The 17,791-nt window shown below is 37.0% G+C and overlaps 1 protein-coding gene across 1 annotated transcript in view; it reads right to left on the bottom strand.

Moving 5' to 3' along the window:
* Nucleotides 1–17,791, bottom strand: part of ITPR2 (inositol 1,4,5-trisphosphate receptor type 2) — a 589,478-nt gene that overhangs the window by 310,613 nt on the left and 261,074 nt on the right. The window contains exons 27-32 of the mRNA XM_027541575.1: nt 12,791–12,880; nt 12,552–12,677; nt 7,119–7,241; nt 6,039–6,239; nt 3,230–3,481; nt 516–641 (exon numbers count right to left, since the gene is read on the bottom strand). Of these exons, the coding sequence (XP_027397376.1) occupies nt 516–641; nt 3,230–3,481; nt 6,039–6,239; nt 7,119–7,241; nt 12,552–12,677; nt 12,791–12,880 (918 nt within the window). The remainder of the gene's footprint in view (nt 1–515; nt 642–3,229; nt 3,482–6,038; nt 6,240–7,118; nt 7,242–12,551; nt 12,678–12,790; nt 12,881–17,791) is intronic.

The following is a 17,791-nucleotide window of genomic DNA, read 5'->3' on the forward strand; positions in this document are numbered from 1 at the left end:
GCTGACATGAGTAAAAACACCAGATGATTCAATTACTGGAACACACTCTTATAGGCAACAGTGGGCAGTGTTAGGTCCCAAACAGTATGGTCAAGTACCTACCTGCCTGAAAGCCACAGTCAAGGTCTTGTGAGATTCCTTCCACCTACAGTTTGTAATTGACATGAGGCTGAATATATTGATCTCTGCCAAATATCTTCTCTAACCAATGTAAGATGGCTACTAAAATTCTGTTTACCAGTAGACCAATATAATCAGCAGTAAAAACGAAAATGAACACCTTGTTGCCATATACACTGTACTGGCATTTTGTGTACATTAACTCATTAAATCTCACGCACAGTCTTGTGAAACTCAGTCACGACTTTTTGAATGTAAAGGATGACATCCAAACATAGCGGGTTTAATTTTAAGTTTTCATCTATTAATAGCTGCTTGATACTGTTTAGTCAAAAGCTACATCAACAAACATTACTAAACACGAAGCAGCATTTAATGGTCAAAGTATAACTTACCCTTGCCATATCCACCAAGAAGTTCTCAAATAATTTCCAAATGTGGTTACTTGTGTAGATTTCTTTCATTTCCACTTCTGTGTCCACGTAACAGTGATTAACAAAATTCACATAAGCAATTTTAACCTGTGCCAAGTTTCAAATATAAAAGAAAGTAAGTTTTTTCTTTTAGTTTTTTCTACAGTCTCCATTTTCAAATATCTATTAGGGACGGTTAAATAAAACTCTTATTTCCTATAATAAATTATAGTATGATTTGTGTCTACCCAGAGATCATGCCTATCTCCTTTCTTTTATCAAGATATTTCATCCCCTGACCCAGGGTAAACACATGACCTAGTACTCTGTTCCCCCGGGCCCAGTGACTGGTGTGAAAATGTGAACTTCATGTAAACCAAGTTTACATGACATATTTGAGACAAATGTCCCTTTCTCTCTCTCCCTCCCTCTACTCTCTCGCATCTCCCCACCTCCTTTTCCCTTCTCTATCTCTGTCATTCATTCATTCATATTCATCCTCTCTCTCTCTCTTCCTCTCTCTCATTGTCAAATGGAACAAGGTAAATCTGAACTCCAAGAAGCCTCTTCTCCATGTGTGTAGAGGAAAATTATTTATTTTATTTATTTATTTTTTGCTCAGAAAAAAAGGGCATGAGGCAAAACCACAAAGGAAAAGGGAACAAGAGACAGATGGCACTCTGACACTGCTTGAACCTCTTGACTCATCTGAACAACCATCCTTCAAATTTCCAAATACTGGAGCCAATATATAAAATTCCCGTTTAAAATTTAAACAAGTCTAAATTAGGTTTCTGTCCATTGCAACCAAGAGAGATCTAATACGACACTTAAATATGTTGACTAATACTATATTGCCATTCAAAAACAATTAAACTGCTATTTCTGAGAAGAAGCAGGCTCACAGTTTACAAAAAAATGATATTATTTTAAGATGTATTAAAGTTTTTTTTCCAGATTTAGCAAAACTCCTCATAAGAGACTGGGATGAGTCTCACCAACATATACCATTACTAAAGTGCGTAGGACAATAGTTTTTGTTTTTCTTTTCTTTTCTCTTTTTTTTCTCTCGCCTCGTCTTTCCTCTTTCTCTTTATGAAAATGTGATGAAGGCTATAAATCTCCCCAGTAAAAATCACATATATAAAAAAAATCAGGTAAACAGTTTCAGAGGATTCATAGAATCCAAGTTAGAACCAACAGGAATACAAGGCCAGATTTTATAGACTTAGAAGTTATCAGTACTTGACTGAGGTCTAAAACCTTCAACCACAGGGTGCCTGTGTCAAGGCTACATTACAGGGTAAGGAGGCGTCAGAATCTCCAGCATATCCTGCAATATCCTAATTTAATTTATCCTAATTTAATTCCCCAGCAATTCTACCAGATATAGACTATAGTTATTATACTCAAAATTGTGTAAACTGACAATGAGAAAGGTTAAGTAACCTGCTGGAATCAGTCACACAGGTAGAAAGTAACCGATCCAAGATTCTGACTCATTCTTCAACCCATTCACTCATTCACTCAAAACATATTTATTAAACGTAGGTCCAGGCTCAGAGAATATAATGGTAACTATAAACAGACCCAGCTGTTACTCTCACTGAGCTTATAATCTTGGTAAAGAATGACATTTGTTAATCAATAAAATTCAAATGTCAAATTTCAAATTGTAGACTCTTATAGGCTTTAACACTAGAAGCCAGGAGGGTCTTCTTTGAAGAAGTAATACTTGAATCAGGATCTAAAGGATGAAGAGGGGTGAAGCAGGTGAGTATCAGAGGTAAGAGTGCAACGGCAGAGAGAACTGACTGGCCAGAATCAGGACTTCAAAGAAAGACAGAACCCACAATTTAATCACAACACTATGCTTCCTTTCTTTGCTACCTTACTTCAAAACAATCAAGGCATGAAGTACTCTTGGTTTGAGGTGTTAGCAATCCTAAAAAATTTCATAAAAAATATACTTTCAAGTCCATCACTATGCAGGACTATTTGGAAATAGGAAAATGAACCTAACCTGGTATCTTTTAAAGTTACTGTGATTTAAAATGTTTGGATTTAGCATATCACACATTTATAAACTTTGCAACAATACACTAGAACAGTAGAAAAAAAAGAAATTATTGTCATGTACATTCCTGGAAGTTTCATTAATGCATCTGGCAGACAACCAGTCTCTAATGAGTTTTTTCCCTGCCTGTCACACCAAACTAGGATGGAGGGTAAAAGACGATGTATGAATAAAGCAAAATATGTGTCCATGTTTCCAAGAAACCATCTATTCCATAAAGCAAAGGTAAACCTAGACAACCTAATAGTGGTCCTGCAGCACCATTCTAGCCTCTATGGATGACTGTGCATTATTTATGAAGATCTGTTTCATGCTCAAAACATACTAGAAGTTACAAGTAAATGTTTAAGTCTGATCACAACACCATACCTAGAAATTTCTATAGTGGAATTTCTAGAAAACTAACAGTGGCTATACTCTTAAAAGGTCTATCAACTTTCATAGTCCCTTGTAGAACAAAAAAGTAAGTTTTAATGATTTTCAAATTCCCTAATTATATACCTAGGTACTATTCTGTGACTAAGTGTGTTATTTCATTATAAATGACCATAGGAGGGCTTCTGGCACTTACTAGAAACTGAAAACAACTCTATAGCTGCTAAGCTTTTGCCAGGCTTACCTCAGGGATGCAGTCATCATGGGTCACCACCCTCACTATGTCGTCCAGGGGCAGAAGGGAATTGCACTTGATTTCAGTGTAGACGTTCTTCCCCTCTGTGCATGCTGCCAGCAACTCCACGAGGGTGATGTGGTAGGCTAAGGGGCCACTCTCATCCCCTCGGTCTCTCTCTGAACACATCATATGGAGAAGGATGGGAAATGATGCTCTATCATTGTAAAATATCAGCACATCTTCACCCCCATTTATCAACTGAAATGATAATAAGAGAGTCTATATAGCAGTCCAAATGTTCATCCTTGCAGTTATTTCTAAAGACTTGGTCTATATGGAAACACATGCATATCTTTGTAAAAACAGAGATAACATTGCAAACATAGAACTATACCAAAGCAGGATGGCAAAAAGATTGTATTCATGTGTGAAGTGATTAATTATGAAAGTCATCAAAACCAGTTGAGGAGATATGGGAGAGTTACATGGCATTGAGAATAAATGACACAGATGATTGGAAGCTGTTCAATGAGTTAGCCACTGAAATTAAACCTGCAAAATATTCCAGTAAAGTTACTTTCTTTAACTTCAAATGGTAGATGCCATTGCCAAGTATGAGAAATCTCATGTCTCATTTTACTATGAATTAAAATATCCCCATCCCCTTCAATAGTGATGGAATAAGTAAGCAAGTACACATAACCAAATGTAACTCTACAAGAATTTGCAGATTACATTTGTTGTGGATATCAGTAGGGGATGGAGGTAAAAGCAGAAAAATAAAAAGAAAAATACAAGCTTAAAAAAAGAGAGAGGGAGAGACAAAGAATGAATAAGTAGGAGCTTCTAGGAAATAAATTTTCCTTCCTGTTTTGTTTGTATAACAAAATATAGTGGAGTTTCCAGCAGGATGTAATTTTATTGCTAAATCACCATAATGTCTTATTGTCTATTTGGGGGGGCAAACAGTAGTATTTTATTAAGGAATCCACTTTGCTGTGAAGCCCAGGCTGAGTTAACAGTGATGAGTTCTGGAGGTAGACTCAGAACTCCAGACTATCACTGCTATCTTCTCTCTCTCCCTCAACTGAAAACCCAGCCTCATGAAGTCTCAATTCTCGCCCTCCTATTCCTGGAAGATGCCCAGGCTAGTTATGTAAGAGGCTTCTGCAGAGAAGACAACTTTTGTCTTCCCAGGAGACAAACCCTCTACTTTGCTTTATGAGGCAGATAGCAACCCCAAACCACAGACAGGTCAGGACCTGCGCTGGCCTCAATTCTTTTTGTCTATTCTAGTACCAATTTTCTACCCCCAGTGGGAAATATTTTGGAAGGTAACACAGATTACATAATTTTTTCTCTATTTTATTTGAATTGATAACATACTTAAATTGATAAGACAATTAACTGGCTTACACTGAAAGTTCTGTTGAAAGAGAATGTATTAGTGTCAAAAATGTATGTATTAACATAAAATTATAAATATTTCTTTACATATAGAAACACATCACCTAGTAAATACCATTGGACTCGCTTAACTATTTGCTGCTTTCCCATTTTAATTCTTCCCATGATGATTTTCCAAAATCTAATTAATTGCCACATTTCTAGGCAAAGGAGAACTATTATGAATGCAAATACAGATAGGTAAATTTTACAAATTAAAAATGCTCCTTAAATGTTTAATAACAATAATTTACATTAAAAATTTAGGACTTTACACTGAATTAACTTTGAAATTTCTGTGGGGCAAGAGGGACTCACATTGTAACAATACAGAAATTACTCCCATCCCAAATTTAAAGTGTATAATTATGAAAATTCCCCCAAATCAATATAATCCACTAGGTAACTGTTTGTAGATGGCTGAAAGCTGCTTTAATCCATCCAGGCCTTTAGAGAACCATTAGGTCACAGAGCAATGATCTACCCACATAGGCTCAAAGTATTCTCCAAAGTGGGCTTCCAAGGTGGTGCTAGTGGTAAAGAACCCGCCTGCCAATGCAGGAGACATAGAGATATGGGTTCAATCCTGAGTCAGGAAGATCCCCTGGAGGAGGGCATCGCAAGCCACTCCAGCATGCTTGCCTTGAGAATAGCATGGAGAGAGGAACCTGGCAGCCTACAGTCCATAGGGTTGCAAAGAGTCGGACACAACTGTAGTGACTTAGAGCACACACACATGCATTCTCCAAAGTATCACTTGGTTCCTATTAAGTAACTCATTCACTGTATAAATCTGGCTCAGTGAGAAATATCATAATGAAGAGGGCAAAATAAATGGAGTACATCATCCATTTGCTTTTCTTAAATTTTTAACTGACTCTGGATAGCTAAATTTTCAAATGTAAAAAAATCACTGACAGATAATTTCTATTAATTTCATTTCCTTCAAAGCCCTCTGTAAATAGTAGCAAAGAACATCCATTTTATGATTACAGGAACACAGTAATAAAGGCACTCGAAAAGCAGAGTTTAATCTATTTTTGTTATATTTTGAAACTTAGAAATATAAAATTTAATGACTTTCATTTTAAATAATCTATAACATTTCATAGGATTTTACCCACTATTTAAAATACACAAATTTATTAAGGCTCAAAAAGAAAAATAAACTCCTAGAAAATTATAACATCACCTTATGATATGTCACTTCCCTAGACCTAAGCAAAATACATTGATGCTTAAGAGTTGTACTCAAATTATTTTCCAAACCTATGTTGTTGGGGGATTTTTTTCACTCAAAATTAACAGAAAACACGTAGTTGAGCATAATGTTTATGTGAAGCTGGTAAAATGCAAACTGTGAACATACCTCGGTCATTACCATATCCTGGCATTTCTTCACGTATTTACCATCTGCTTTGACAATTGTCTGCAGAAACCTCAGGTATTCCACGTGGCGGCCGTGTGTCTCAATGCAGTGCACGAAGTGCTGGACAACTCTCTCACTAATTTCATTGCACAGATGGTAATTGTTCATGAAGATGTGCCGCATGGTTTCTGCTTCAAGGAGCTACACACAGAGGAATGTGCCCTTGTAATTCTGACAAGATCAGTTTTCTATTTTACAATAATACTTAGACCATATTACCCGGCTTGTGATCAGTTTTCTATTTTATGCAAAATTGTAGTGAGTTTTCTCTTCCACAAAATGCAATGAGATTATTCAGCATTTAAAAAATAACAATAAAAAGACTGAGCTCACAAAGGAATTTACTTGGAAAAGGGAGTTTATTATAAAGGTCCTCATGTTGGCAACAGTATTCTTGAGATTAATCATGTACGATTCAAACATGGCTCTTCCTTAGTATTCGCTGACACATGTTTTACAGAGCAGAGGTAACTCCATCTTCGAGTTTTTCATATTCACTTACTCGTGGCATCACACTTAGTCTTTGCTGTACCTTGTCTTTTTCCTAACTGTGTACATAAAAATGAAGTTGCCATCTGCAGGTAAGATATGTGTGATTTTTCAAGTTTCTTTAAATGTTCCCTTAATGGAAAGATACTCACTTTAAGGAGAAGCCCCTACAAGGAATAAAATGAGGTGACGAAGATGAATATGGGGCCTCCCAGGTGGCACCAGTGACAACAAACCTGTCCACCGATGCAGGAAACTTAAGAGATACGGGTTCAATCCCTGGGTAGGGAAAATCCCCTAGAGGAGGGCATCACAACCCACTATAGTATTCTTGTCTCGAGAATTCCATGGACAGAGGAGCCTGGCAGACTACAGCCCATGGGGTCGCAAAGAGTTGGACACAACTGAAGTGACTTAGCACGCTCACATGCACAAAGATGAATAAAATTCTATCCATTAATGTTGCTATAAGAAATGACATGGACACTTTACATAAATACTATAAGTATTAGAAGTCACTCAAATACTTACACCAGGGGTTAAGAACAAATTCAGATGTTTATGGAGGAGAACTTGATTCTGTGGATTCCCCCGACAGAAATTCTGCAGGAATGTGTGAGCCAGATTCATTACTTCGTTCATCTTCTCATCATTCTGGAAGTTAAAAAGTAGGATGTGATACAGAGAAACACACAGAGCAAAAATACTATCAAAGAATATGTTTTTTTACACATGCATTTTTTTTCCTGTTTTCTTCACTGTTTTATGGTCTCTTTTCTGTGTCTACACCTCTCCCCCATTTTGCAGATGTCTCTCCCCTCATCTTCATTCTATTATCTGTTCTGCCCCCCTTTTTGTTTCACAGTCCACTTCTCATTCTCCCCAATCTTCCTACTTGTCCACTACAATTTCCCATCGCTGTACAAAGCTGCCCCTTGTCCCCTGCATCTGTCCCCACACCTCCTCTGTCCCCCTGTTCCTTTCTCTCTGGCCTCCTCACTCTCCCCAGTTCTGTTCCCTCTGCCTTGCATCCTCCAATCCCTCTCTTTCCTTCCCTCTCTTTGATTTACCTTCTTCCAGTGTTTCAGTGTACCTGGAGCTTCCTGATCCTTCTGCTTTCTGTTTTTCCTCATTCTGTATCATCTTTATTCCCCTGTTTCTCCAGCTCCTCCCTTTCTTCTCCAGGCATTTATCCCTCCTCCTCTGGCTCCTTCTGCTCCTTCTCTCCTGCTCTCATTCCCTTATCCCGCTGATTTGCCCCCACTGTCTTCTCTCCACTCACCTGCCCTCTCTTCCCCACTCTGTAAATAAACATATTTGAGTTGGTCAAAAAGTTCATTCAGGTTGTTGCATAGTGGCTTATGATAATCTCGAACAAACTTTGGCCAACCCAGTATTCTGACCTTCCCTCTATTCTCCACTCTCCCTTTCTCTGTGCCTGCTTCTTTCGCTACTTACTTTGCCTCTTTTTTCCATCTTATCCTTTTCCTTTATCTCTTTGCTTTCTGCCCTCCTCTTCCCCCATGCTCTTTGTCTCCTCTTTCTTAGCACACATACTCTTAAGTTGTTTCCTTATTCACTGTCCTTTCCCAAAGTCCTATGATAAAGTACTTCATTGCTAATAAGAATTTCAATAAGAAACTTGAGTTTCAAAACTCACAAAGAATGCAAAGTTTTCTTCTTAAAAGTTATCTTTTAAAATATCACTGAAACAATCTAAAAAGTTTTTTAGGCTAGGTCATGTGGTCAGTGTCAGATACACAAAATGGATTAATGTTTTGAGTCACAGTTTATATTAAAATAATTCAATGTTTTATTGTTTTCTTTTTTCCTAATCTGAGAGTCTAAATTTTATGCCATATATAACTAAACCAACAGCCTAAGATCATTAATAGACTCATTTCCTCATATTTAAAATAGGGATGAACTAACTAGACTAATAATTATGTCCAAAAACTCCATTCCCATCTTGAAAATAGGAAGTTTTTATTTCAAAATATACTAGTATTTTCTTTTATGTTTGTAGTCCAGGCATAGTGAAAAAACATCAAAGCAACTTCAGCTAGAGAACACTCAATTCACACAGAAAAGCCAGGCAGTACAGAAGAATGGCAGGGACAATTCTACTAGAATTGGTATTTCTTTAAAGCTGTCACCTGAAGCTTTTTTTTGCTTGTTTATGAACAATCTAGTTATTAAAACTGAGCAAACCCCAGTGGCATTTTTCACAGAAATAATTCTAAGATTTATATGGAACCACAAAAGACCCTTAATATCCAAAACAATCTTGAGAAAGAAGAGCAAAGCTGGACATACCATGCTTCCTGATTTTAAATATACTACAATACTACAGTGATTCAAACAGTATGATGGTGGCACAAAAACAGACACATACATCAGTGGAGCAGAAGAGACAGCCCAGAGATGAACCCCAAAACATGTGGTCAATTAACTTAGGAATGAGCTCTGAGAGAGATGATACCACATTGCATGTGCTTTTCAGTGATGTGTAGGAAAATTCTTCAACCTTTTATTCAAATTTTAGGTGATGCAAGTTAAAAATCACTTGGTTTAGATATTCTAGGCTGATGAAGAAACTGGATAAAATGTATCAGGAAAGAATGAAAAAGAAGACAAGAATAACCTTGGGGAAAAGAGAACTTCTTAGTGTTGGTGAAATTGGACAGCTACATGCAAAAGAATCTACTATCCTATACCATATACAAAAACAGACTCCAAATGGATTCAAGACTTAAATCTAAGACCTGAAATCATAAAAATCCTAGAAGAAAATACAGGCTGTATACTTTTTGACATTGGTCTTAGCAATATTTTTTGGATGTCTCTTCAGGCAAGGGAAATAAAAGCAAAAATAAACAAATGGGACCTAATCAAATTAAAAAGTTTTGGCACAGCAAAGGAAACTATCAACAAAACAAAAAAAGCAAAATACTGAACGGGACAAGATAATTGCAAATGATGTATCTAACAAGGGGTTAATATGCAAAAACTCATACACCTCAACACCAAAAAAAAAAAGAAAGAAAGAAAGAAATGGGCAGAGGCACTGAATAGACATTTTTTCCAAAGAAGACACACAGATGGCTATCAAACACATGAAAAGATGCTCAACATCACTATCAAGGAAGTGAAAGTGAAAGTCACTCAGTTGTGTCTGACTCTGTGTGACTCCATGGACTATACAGTCCATGGAATTCCCCAGGCCAGAATACTGGAGTGGGTAGTCATTCCCTTCTCCAGGGAATCTTCCCAACCCAGAGATCAAACCCATGTCTCCTGCACTGAAGGGGGATTCTTTACCAGCTGAACCACCAGGGAAGTCCAGTTATCAAGGAAGTGCAAATCAAAACCACAGTGAGATATCAACTCACACCTGTTAGAAAGACTATTATTAAAAACAGTAACAAGTGTTGGTGAAAATTTAGAGAAAGGAGAACCCTTGTGCACTGTTAGTGGAGACATAAATTGGTATAGCCACTATAGAAACAGTATAAAGTTTCCTCAAAAATTAAAAATAGAACTATCATATGATCCAGCAGTTCCACTTTGAGTATCTTTCTGAAGAAAACAAAAACACTAATTCAAAAAGATGTATGCACCCATATTGTTTACATGGACCCATATTGTTTACATGGAGCATTGTTTACAATGGTCAAGATACAAAAGCAAACTAAGTCTCCATGAATGGGTCAAGAAGATGTGAGATATATATATATATGTATATACACACACACATACAGACAGATAGATATACACACAATGGAATAATACATAGCCAAAAAGAACAGAATCTTGTCATGTGTGACAACACTGATGAACCTTGAGGGTATTATGTAACTGAAATAAATCAGAGAAAGACAAACACTACATGAGTTCACCTATATGTGGAGTCTAAAAGAGAAAATAAACAAGCAAACAAAACAGAAACAGATTTATAGACACAGAGAACAAACTGATGGTTACCAGAGTGGAGGGGGATGAGCGGATGAATAGGTGGGGAAGATTAAGAGTTACAGACTTTCACTTATAAAATAGACTAGTTATAAAATAAACAAAGGTTGTAATGTACAGCATAGGGAATATAGCCAATAATATTGTAATAACTTTGTATGTTGACATCATTTTGTGATTATAAAAATATTTCAAATCACTCTGCTGGACACCTGAAACTAATATAATATTGTAAATGAGTAATATTTCAATAAAAATATAATAATAAAATAGAAAACCCACAAACATAAAGTAGTAGTAAAACACTCAACACTATAGTTATATTTTTAGAAAAAGGGACTTCATTACATGCCATATGCCTGTGTTACAATATCAAAGATATAATAATTTGTATTATAAATACTTAGAAGTTAATACATTTGGCTGCTTTTCAATAATTCTTTTACTGTATTCTCTAACATAGTTCGAATTATACCACCTTATACATATTAAAATGCAACTAAGTCAGACAGGGGGCAATTCAATAAGAGAAGTGAAAAGTCCAAGTGGGAAGGGTATATGGCCTGGCATGGTTGGTTTCCAAGAGAGATAAACAAGGCATCTACTCGCAGACGGAGGTCAGAGCCTAAGTGAAGTGCAGAGGGCATTCATTAGGAAGAAAAGGGAGCAGTGATGGTGGAAGATGAGTTATAAACAGTTTATTAATAAGTGAGTAATTATATTCACACACACATATATTCTCTAGATCTGTCTACTTAGAGGACCTGAAGAAGCAAAACTCCACAGAAATAAGTACATTAAGTTCTCAGAATTTTTCTCCCAAATACCATTCTCCCCCAAATGGATCTGGAGCTTCATGAAGAAATAGCTAATTCCAGGTGGAACAAGAAAAATGCAAGGTGAGCCTGGAACATTTTAATGTGCAATTAAGTGATGAATCACTCGAAGACTGATGAGGCCATGTTAGAGGACAGGCAACTAACCCCAATTTGGGACAATCAAAATAAATAATGATGGAAACCTAATATAACCTATTACATGAAATGAGCATCCATGAGTCCATACTAAAATCAATCAATCAATCAATCAAAGGTTTAATAACAATAGACAGCTAACGGAAGCTGCGGTATAGCACAGGGAGCTCAGCTCAGTGTTCTGTGATGACCTACGGGGTGGGATACATGGGGAAGGAAGCTCAAACAGGAGGGGATATGTGTATACTTATAGCTGATACAGCAAAAATCAACACAACATTGTAAAGCTACTGTCTTCCAATTAAAAAAAATTACTTAAAAGGTTAAAAAAATTACTTAAAAGATTAAAAAAAAAGAAACTTTGATCAAAAATGGAATAGTTACTTAGTTTCAAAGAATTGTGCCACAAAATATTTATTACAGAGGAAAACTGAGCAGCTCACAGTGAGAATTCTGGCAGACACCATCTTTATCAAGTGACCCAAGTAAACATCACCCGTCATGAGGCAAATCAAAATTGCACGCTGTCTGATAGGAAGCGGTGGGAAAAACTTAAGTGTTACTCCTGTAACGTTCCTGCCAAAGATGCATAACTGAATTGAATCATGAGGCAAAGTCAGATGATCCAAATTAAGAGGCAGTCTTCAGAACGGCTGGTCTGTCTTCAAAAGTGTCCAGGTCATGAGAGGTCCAGCATGAGGAGGTTTAAATGGACATGACACCAAACAGCACCTGTTTCTGAAGTGGATCTTTTTGTCAAACAGGACGTGATTAGGATGATGGGAGCATGTGAATGGCTCGTGAGGATGAGATGGCAGCAGACTGCCATGTTCTTTCTCAATCTGGAAGGGTATTATGGGGTGATGTTCATAGGGAATACACACTAAAGGACCCAGGGGAAGTAGGGCATCAGGTTGGCAACTTACTTGCAAAGGGCTTGGGGAAAATATTAATTGCAACTTTGCTATACTGAAATTGCCTCAAAATTAAAAAAGGAAAACAGAACCTAAAAACTCACCTTTTCATAGGGTATCTGCAGCAGATCCAACACCACCGAATGGGCTCCCATATTTTTCAATAATCGTTGATGTTGATTGCGACACTTTTTGTTCTGGACGCAGAGTTTACTGAGCCTAATCAAAATCTTTCCAAACAAGAAGAAAATCATTAACCATAGAAAATACAATATTAAATATAATCAACAGGCAAAACTCTTTTGCCATGCAAAAATAAACCCACATAAAACTAGTTGCTGACCTCCTTTACAATCCGATAGTTGTTGCTCTTATTGCTGTCAATCTGAGGTTTCTTTGTTCCATCTTGCACTGGACTTAAAATGTTTGAGTCCTAAAATAAACACAAAGATGTATTTTATGTTCTGTATAGCTTCGTAATACATTTGGTTCTTTTGCAATAAATAAGAAATACATTTTGAAGTTATTTTGTGATGAATTTATTATTCAACTTAAATGTTTCTTTGGTACTTATTTATCTCATCAAAAGCTTCTTGGCTGCAAGGAGTCATGCAAATGACCACTTCCCAATAACAACCAAATTACAAGATCTAGGACTTCCCTGGTTGTCCAGTGGAATCTGCCTTCCAATGCAGGGGATGTGGGTTCAATCCCTGGTTGGGGAACTAAGATCTCAGATGCCATGGGGCAACTAAGTCTATGTGCCTCAACTAGCAAAGCCCCCACATGCCTCAGGGGAGTCCCAGTGCAGCCGAAAGAGAAGACATTACACTATCTATGGCATTACTAATAATTAATGAGTAAGTTAGAAAGGAAAGGAATAACAGGTAACATTCTCAGTGCATTTCCTTATGCTAAATGTATCAGATCTTATATGGCCTATAGAAAAAGGAATGGTAAAATTTCAGGGCACAGCAGGCAAAATTTTATTATCAGGGATAAACTGCTGGAAAAAAAAAAAGACTGAAGGAGCATATCATAATGAAGCAAAATTTCAGAGATGGGAGGTAAAAACACCTCAAACCAAGAATTCTCTGACAGGTTACCATGACATTCTTAAGAGTCATGACTGGGGGGCGAACAACCACATATAGACCATGAAAATTAAAAAAAAAAAAAGAAAATGTAAATTAAAAATATTTTAAATTAACAAAGTATATTAATAGAACCTAGAACACCAGAAACATTTTATTATAACAACCATTATCTGCAGTAGCACAATAAAAGACAAATATTAAGGAATGTACATATTTTAAATACTAATTACTGGAGTCATCATATGAAAATAAAACACCAGTTATAATACAATCTCCAAACATTTACTAATCCTTAATGCATGCCTCGTACTAGACAATGGTGAGTGGACATAAAAGAAATAGAAGATATGGTTCTTTCCACAAGAAATTACAGTCTACCTAAGAAAGCAGGCAGAAACATGAAAACAAAGATCTGAACTGAGCAGAATTTACTATTCAAAGAGACAGAGAGAAGGAGACTAGATATAATTTTAGACAGCTTTATGAAGGAGGGCAAGTTTAAGCCAAGGTCTTGAAAGATGAAAACAGTTCAGTTAAGTACGAGAGACACACGAAAGGCAGGGGACACTGGTTAGGTGAAGTCACCTTACCCAAAGGTGCTGGAGAAAGGAAAGCACAATGGTGTAGAGAAACTGACAAGAACTGACAAAGCATGCTACAAAAGGAGGCAATTAGGTGGAGTGGGGCCTGACCACCTCCCTGATTTACAACTAGTACAAAATTGCACTTGGGATGAATATCAAGGGTAGTTTAAAAAACCCCCTGTATTCCTGACTACATTGAAGGTGTTGAGCTCTCACAGTTAAATGGGACGCCAATCTAAGCTTGCTGCTGCTGCTAAGTCACTTCAGTCAAGTCCGACCCTGTGCGACCCCATAGACAGCAGCCCACCAGGCCCTCTGTCCCTGAGGTTCTCCAGGCAAGAATACTGGAGTGGGTTGCCATTCCCTTCTCCAGGTAATTTAAGCTTAGGAGAAAGTAAAAAAAAAAAAAAAAAAATGAAGTTAATTGACACAATTTTATTTGTCCCTATTTTTCCTACTGCATTCCATGACAAATCACAAAATAAACTCAAACCAAGAAAGAAAAATCATTGTGTTTTCCTTGCTAGTCAAAAATTTCTGATCCAAGGTTTCAAGCAAGAGAGTGACTTGGTCAGGTATGGAGTTATCACCACTGCTCAGGAAGCTCCATGTTTCTCTTTGACTTTTCTCCAGGCAAACATCATCCAAGATGGAGGCTCTCCATCTGAACTCCATCTTAGCAAGTAACTCCTCTCATTTTACTGAGCATAAGAAAACTCCCCTACATGATGCTGTCTCTTCTGCATTTGAAAACATCCAGTATCATCCACAAAACTGTCTGCATTCCCTGCTGTGTCTCAGAGAAACAGAACTTTTGAAACTCAGATTTTTAAATTCCATCTCCCCCACCTTTTCTCTCTGATTCATCCCTGTTTCTGCAGGTGAAAATTTTCTATCCTCTACTGATTCTTTCTGAACTCCGAAACTACAACCCAAGTGGAAGCTAACAGCACTTTCCATGACACCGTGCGTTCTGGGAAGTCATCTTGCATCTTGGATTATTACCCCCACTAAGTTTCTTGAAAGAGTAATCTACTGTACTAAAATTGTTTTATGTGTCAATGACTCAATTACTAAAATTGTCTTTAGCATCTGATTCTCTGGTTCACTACCACTGTCTTTAAATTCCACTTTGTTTTATTATGACAGGATATTGTCCAAGATTTTCTGACCACCTTGTCACTTTCACCGAATGGAACTGGAACCACAAAAAGTCACGAATAAAAACACAGAAAGCATTAACACTGTTCCTGTTACCTTCCAGGGTTGTGTCATCTATGCTAATAAATCCTAGGAAGGAAATGAAAGCAAGCCAATTTCCAGCCTAGGTAAACAAAAGAGAAAAAAGAATGGGAGATAGTATCTACAAGACAATAAACACTAAGTAAATCCAAAAAAGTTACAGAAGAAAATGTAAAAATATATACATAAGCGAGGCCAACGTATTAATAGAAGAGGGAAAGGGCCCCTGTGCCTCATATGAATGGAAGCTATTTGGATGGAAGAGGTTGGAGGTCACAGCATGAGAGAAACAGGGTTTCTACTTGATAGAAAAATAATTTATTGATGAGAAGTAGACATTGCAAAGGTAGAAATATAATTAAATTTCCTTTTTCTGATCACAAAGGTGAAGGTTGAATTTAAAAAGGCCATATTCATTTTTTTCTGGGAGAGAAAAAATATTAAAGAAAACTAAGTTTGTATTCCAGTCCAAGATTAAGATGTTACCAAGTCTAAAGACTGACAAAGCTCCTAAGGTGGAAAGGAGATCTTTCTGATATATTTAAACTTTTTAAAAAATCAGTCAAATATACAGGCAAAGCTTTGGCAGATATATTTAAGTCTATTTTTCAAGCAACGGCCTGCAGAAAAAGCAACTGTCTTGTTTTAAGAAAAGTAATCTCAGGGAAGATGTACTACATTACAAAAGTTATGCTCTTTAGTTCTGCCCAAGGGAGGATGTAGACAATGCTAAACTTCCTAAGTATGGGAATTATAAAGAAAAATTATTTTAATTTAAAATTGCCAGCAGTCAACAAAGGAGGCAATGCTGGAGAATTCAATGAACGGCCCCTTTTAATTTCAGAAAATAATTCAATGTAATTAAACCGAACAAAAATATTAACTCATAGAACATCTGGATGATCCCAAAGCAGTGATCAGGGGAATTTAAGAAATATGTAAACTATATAACTACAGTTAGGCTTTATTTTCTTATTAATGCCAAGATGCTCCGAGTAAAGTTGCCCTGTCTTCCTCCAGAAAGGAAAGAAATTGATTATATTTTTTTTATATCCTATACCTCTTTGTCCCGAGGTTAGTGGCCAAATCTACAAAGTCCTGGCTTTATGCTAATGACGACATATTAGTAAGGTGTAAAATGTAGAAGTGTAATTTATGCAGAATCCTAGAGCTGAGGAGGCTCAGGAAAAAAAATGTGTAACACTGAGAGCAGTGCCATGCTTATGCTAAATACCTAAATTATGCTTTTGACAACAGTGATGAAGAAAGGCACTGCAAAGATACTTGTACTTTACTGTAATTGTTTCCTATCATCTGGAAGAATTTGAATTTATTTCCTCTAATGGAATATGGGAACCACTTAGTCAAGTGATTTTATTGAGGCAGCTAGATTTTTAATTGCATAGTATATACTGTAACATACTTTGGCCACCTGATGTGAAGAGCCAACTCATTGGAAAAGACCCTGATGCTAGGAAAGATCAAAGGCAGGAAGAGAAGGGTACAACAGAGGATGAGATGGTTGGACAGTGTTACCAACTCAATGGACATTAGTTTGAGCAAACTCAGGGAGATAGTGAAGGGCAGGGAAGCCTGGTGTGTGGCAGTCCATGGGGCCGCAAAGAATCAGACATGACTTAGTGACTGAACAACAACAACAGTAACATAAAGCAGTATATTCTGAAACACCATAGCAAGGGTAGTTTAGAAGGGTCTAGAAATTTCTGAAAGAGTCTAGAAATTAGATGGTCAGCATGGACATGCTCAGAGTGAATACCTAAGCAAATACTGGCTCTGAACATCACGTTGCTCCCACACTTATTTTGCATCAGGTAAAGAAACTCTTTTTAGATAAACAGCAAAAATGATATAAGAAAATAATATTGTATGAATCATATGGCGAACTAAACATGGGCACGAGTTAATGAGGATCTAGCTCCTTAATTTAAACAAGGTCAATCATGCTTTTAAAAAAGAACTTTCCAAATCCTACAATGTAGAAACGCCTACATCCACCACAGCTGTGATTAAAATAGCTCAGTGCATTTCTTTGCTTTGTCCCAATCCCAGTGAAGTGAAAGGATATCCTTCTTCAGCAATGCTATCAAGTTAGCAAGACTGGAAAGCATTCTATTCACCATCTGGATCCCTAGCCCTCTCTTCTTGTATCTACTACTCAACCGAATCAGTGGCATCATTTACCAGTCACCCTCCTCCCAACTTCAGATGTCAAATGCCACCCTTTCTCCTTCTCACCTCCCTCCAAAACACACTAAAAAAATCTAATAATCAGACTTTGATGCTTGAGTGACCAACCAGATTATAATTTAATTGAAGCTCTTCATATTAAATATCACCTCCTTTAGACAACTGAATGATAGCCCTGCCGTGGGAGGATGAGGTATGTTTTTCTCCCATCCA

This window comes from Bos indicus x Bos taurus, chromosome 5 (genome assembly GCF_003369695.1).
Source record: "Bos indicus x Bos taurus breed Angus x Brahman F1 hybrid chromosome 5, Bos_hybrid_MaternalHap_v2.0, whole genome shotgun sequence".
NCBI lineage: Eukaryota > Metazoa > Chordata > Mammalia > Artiodactyla > Bovidae > Bos > Bos indicus x Bos taurus.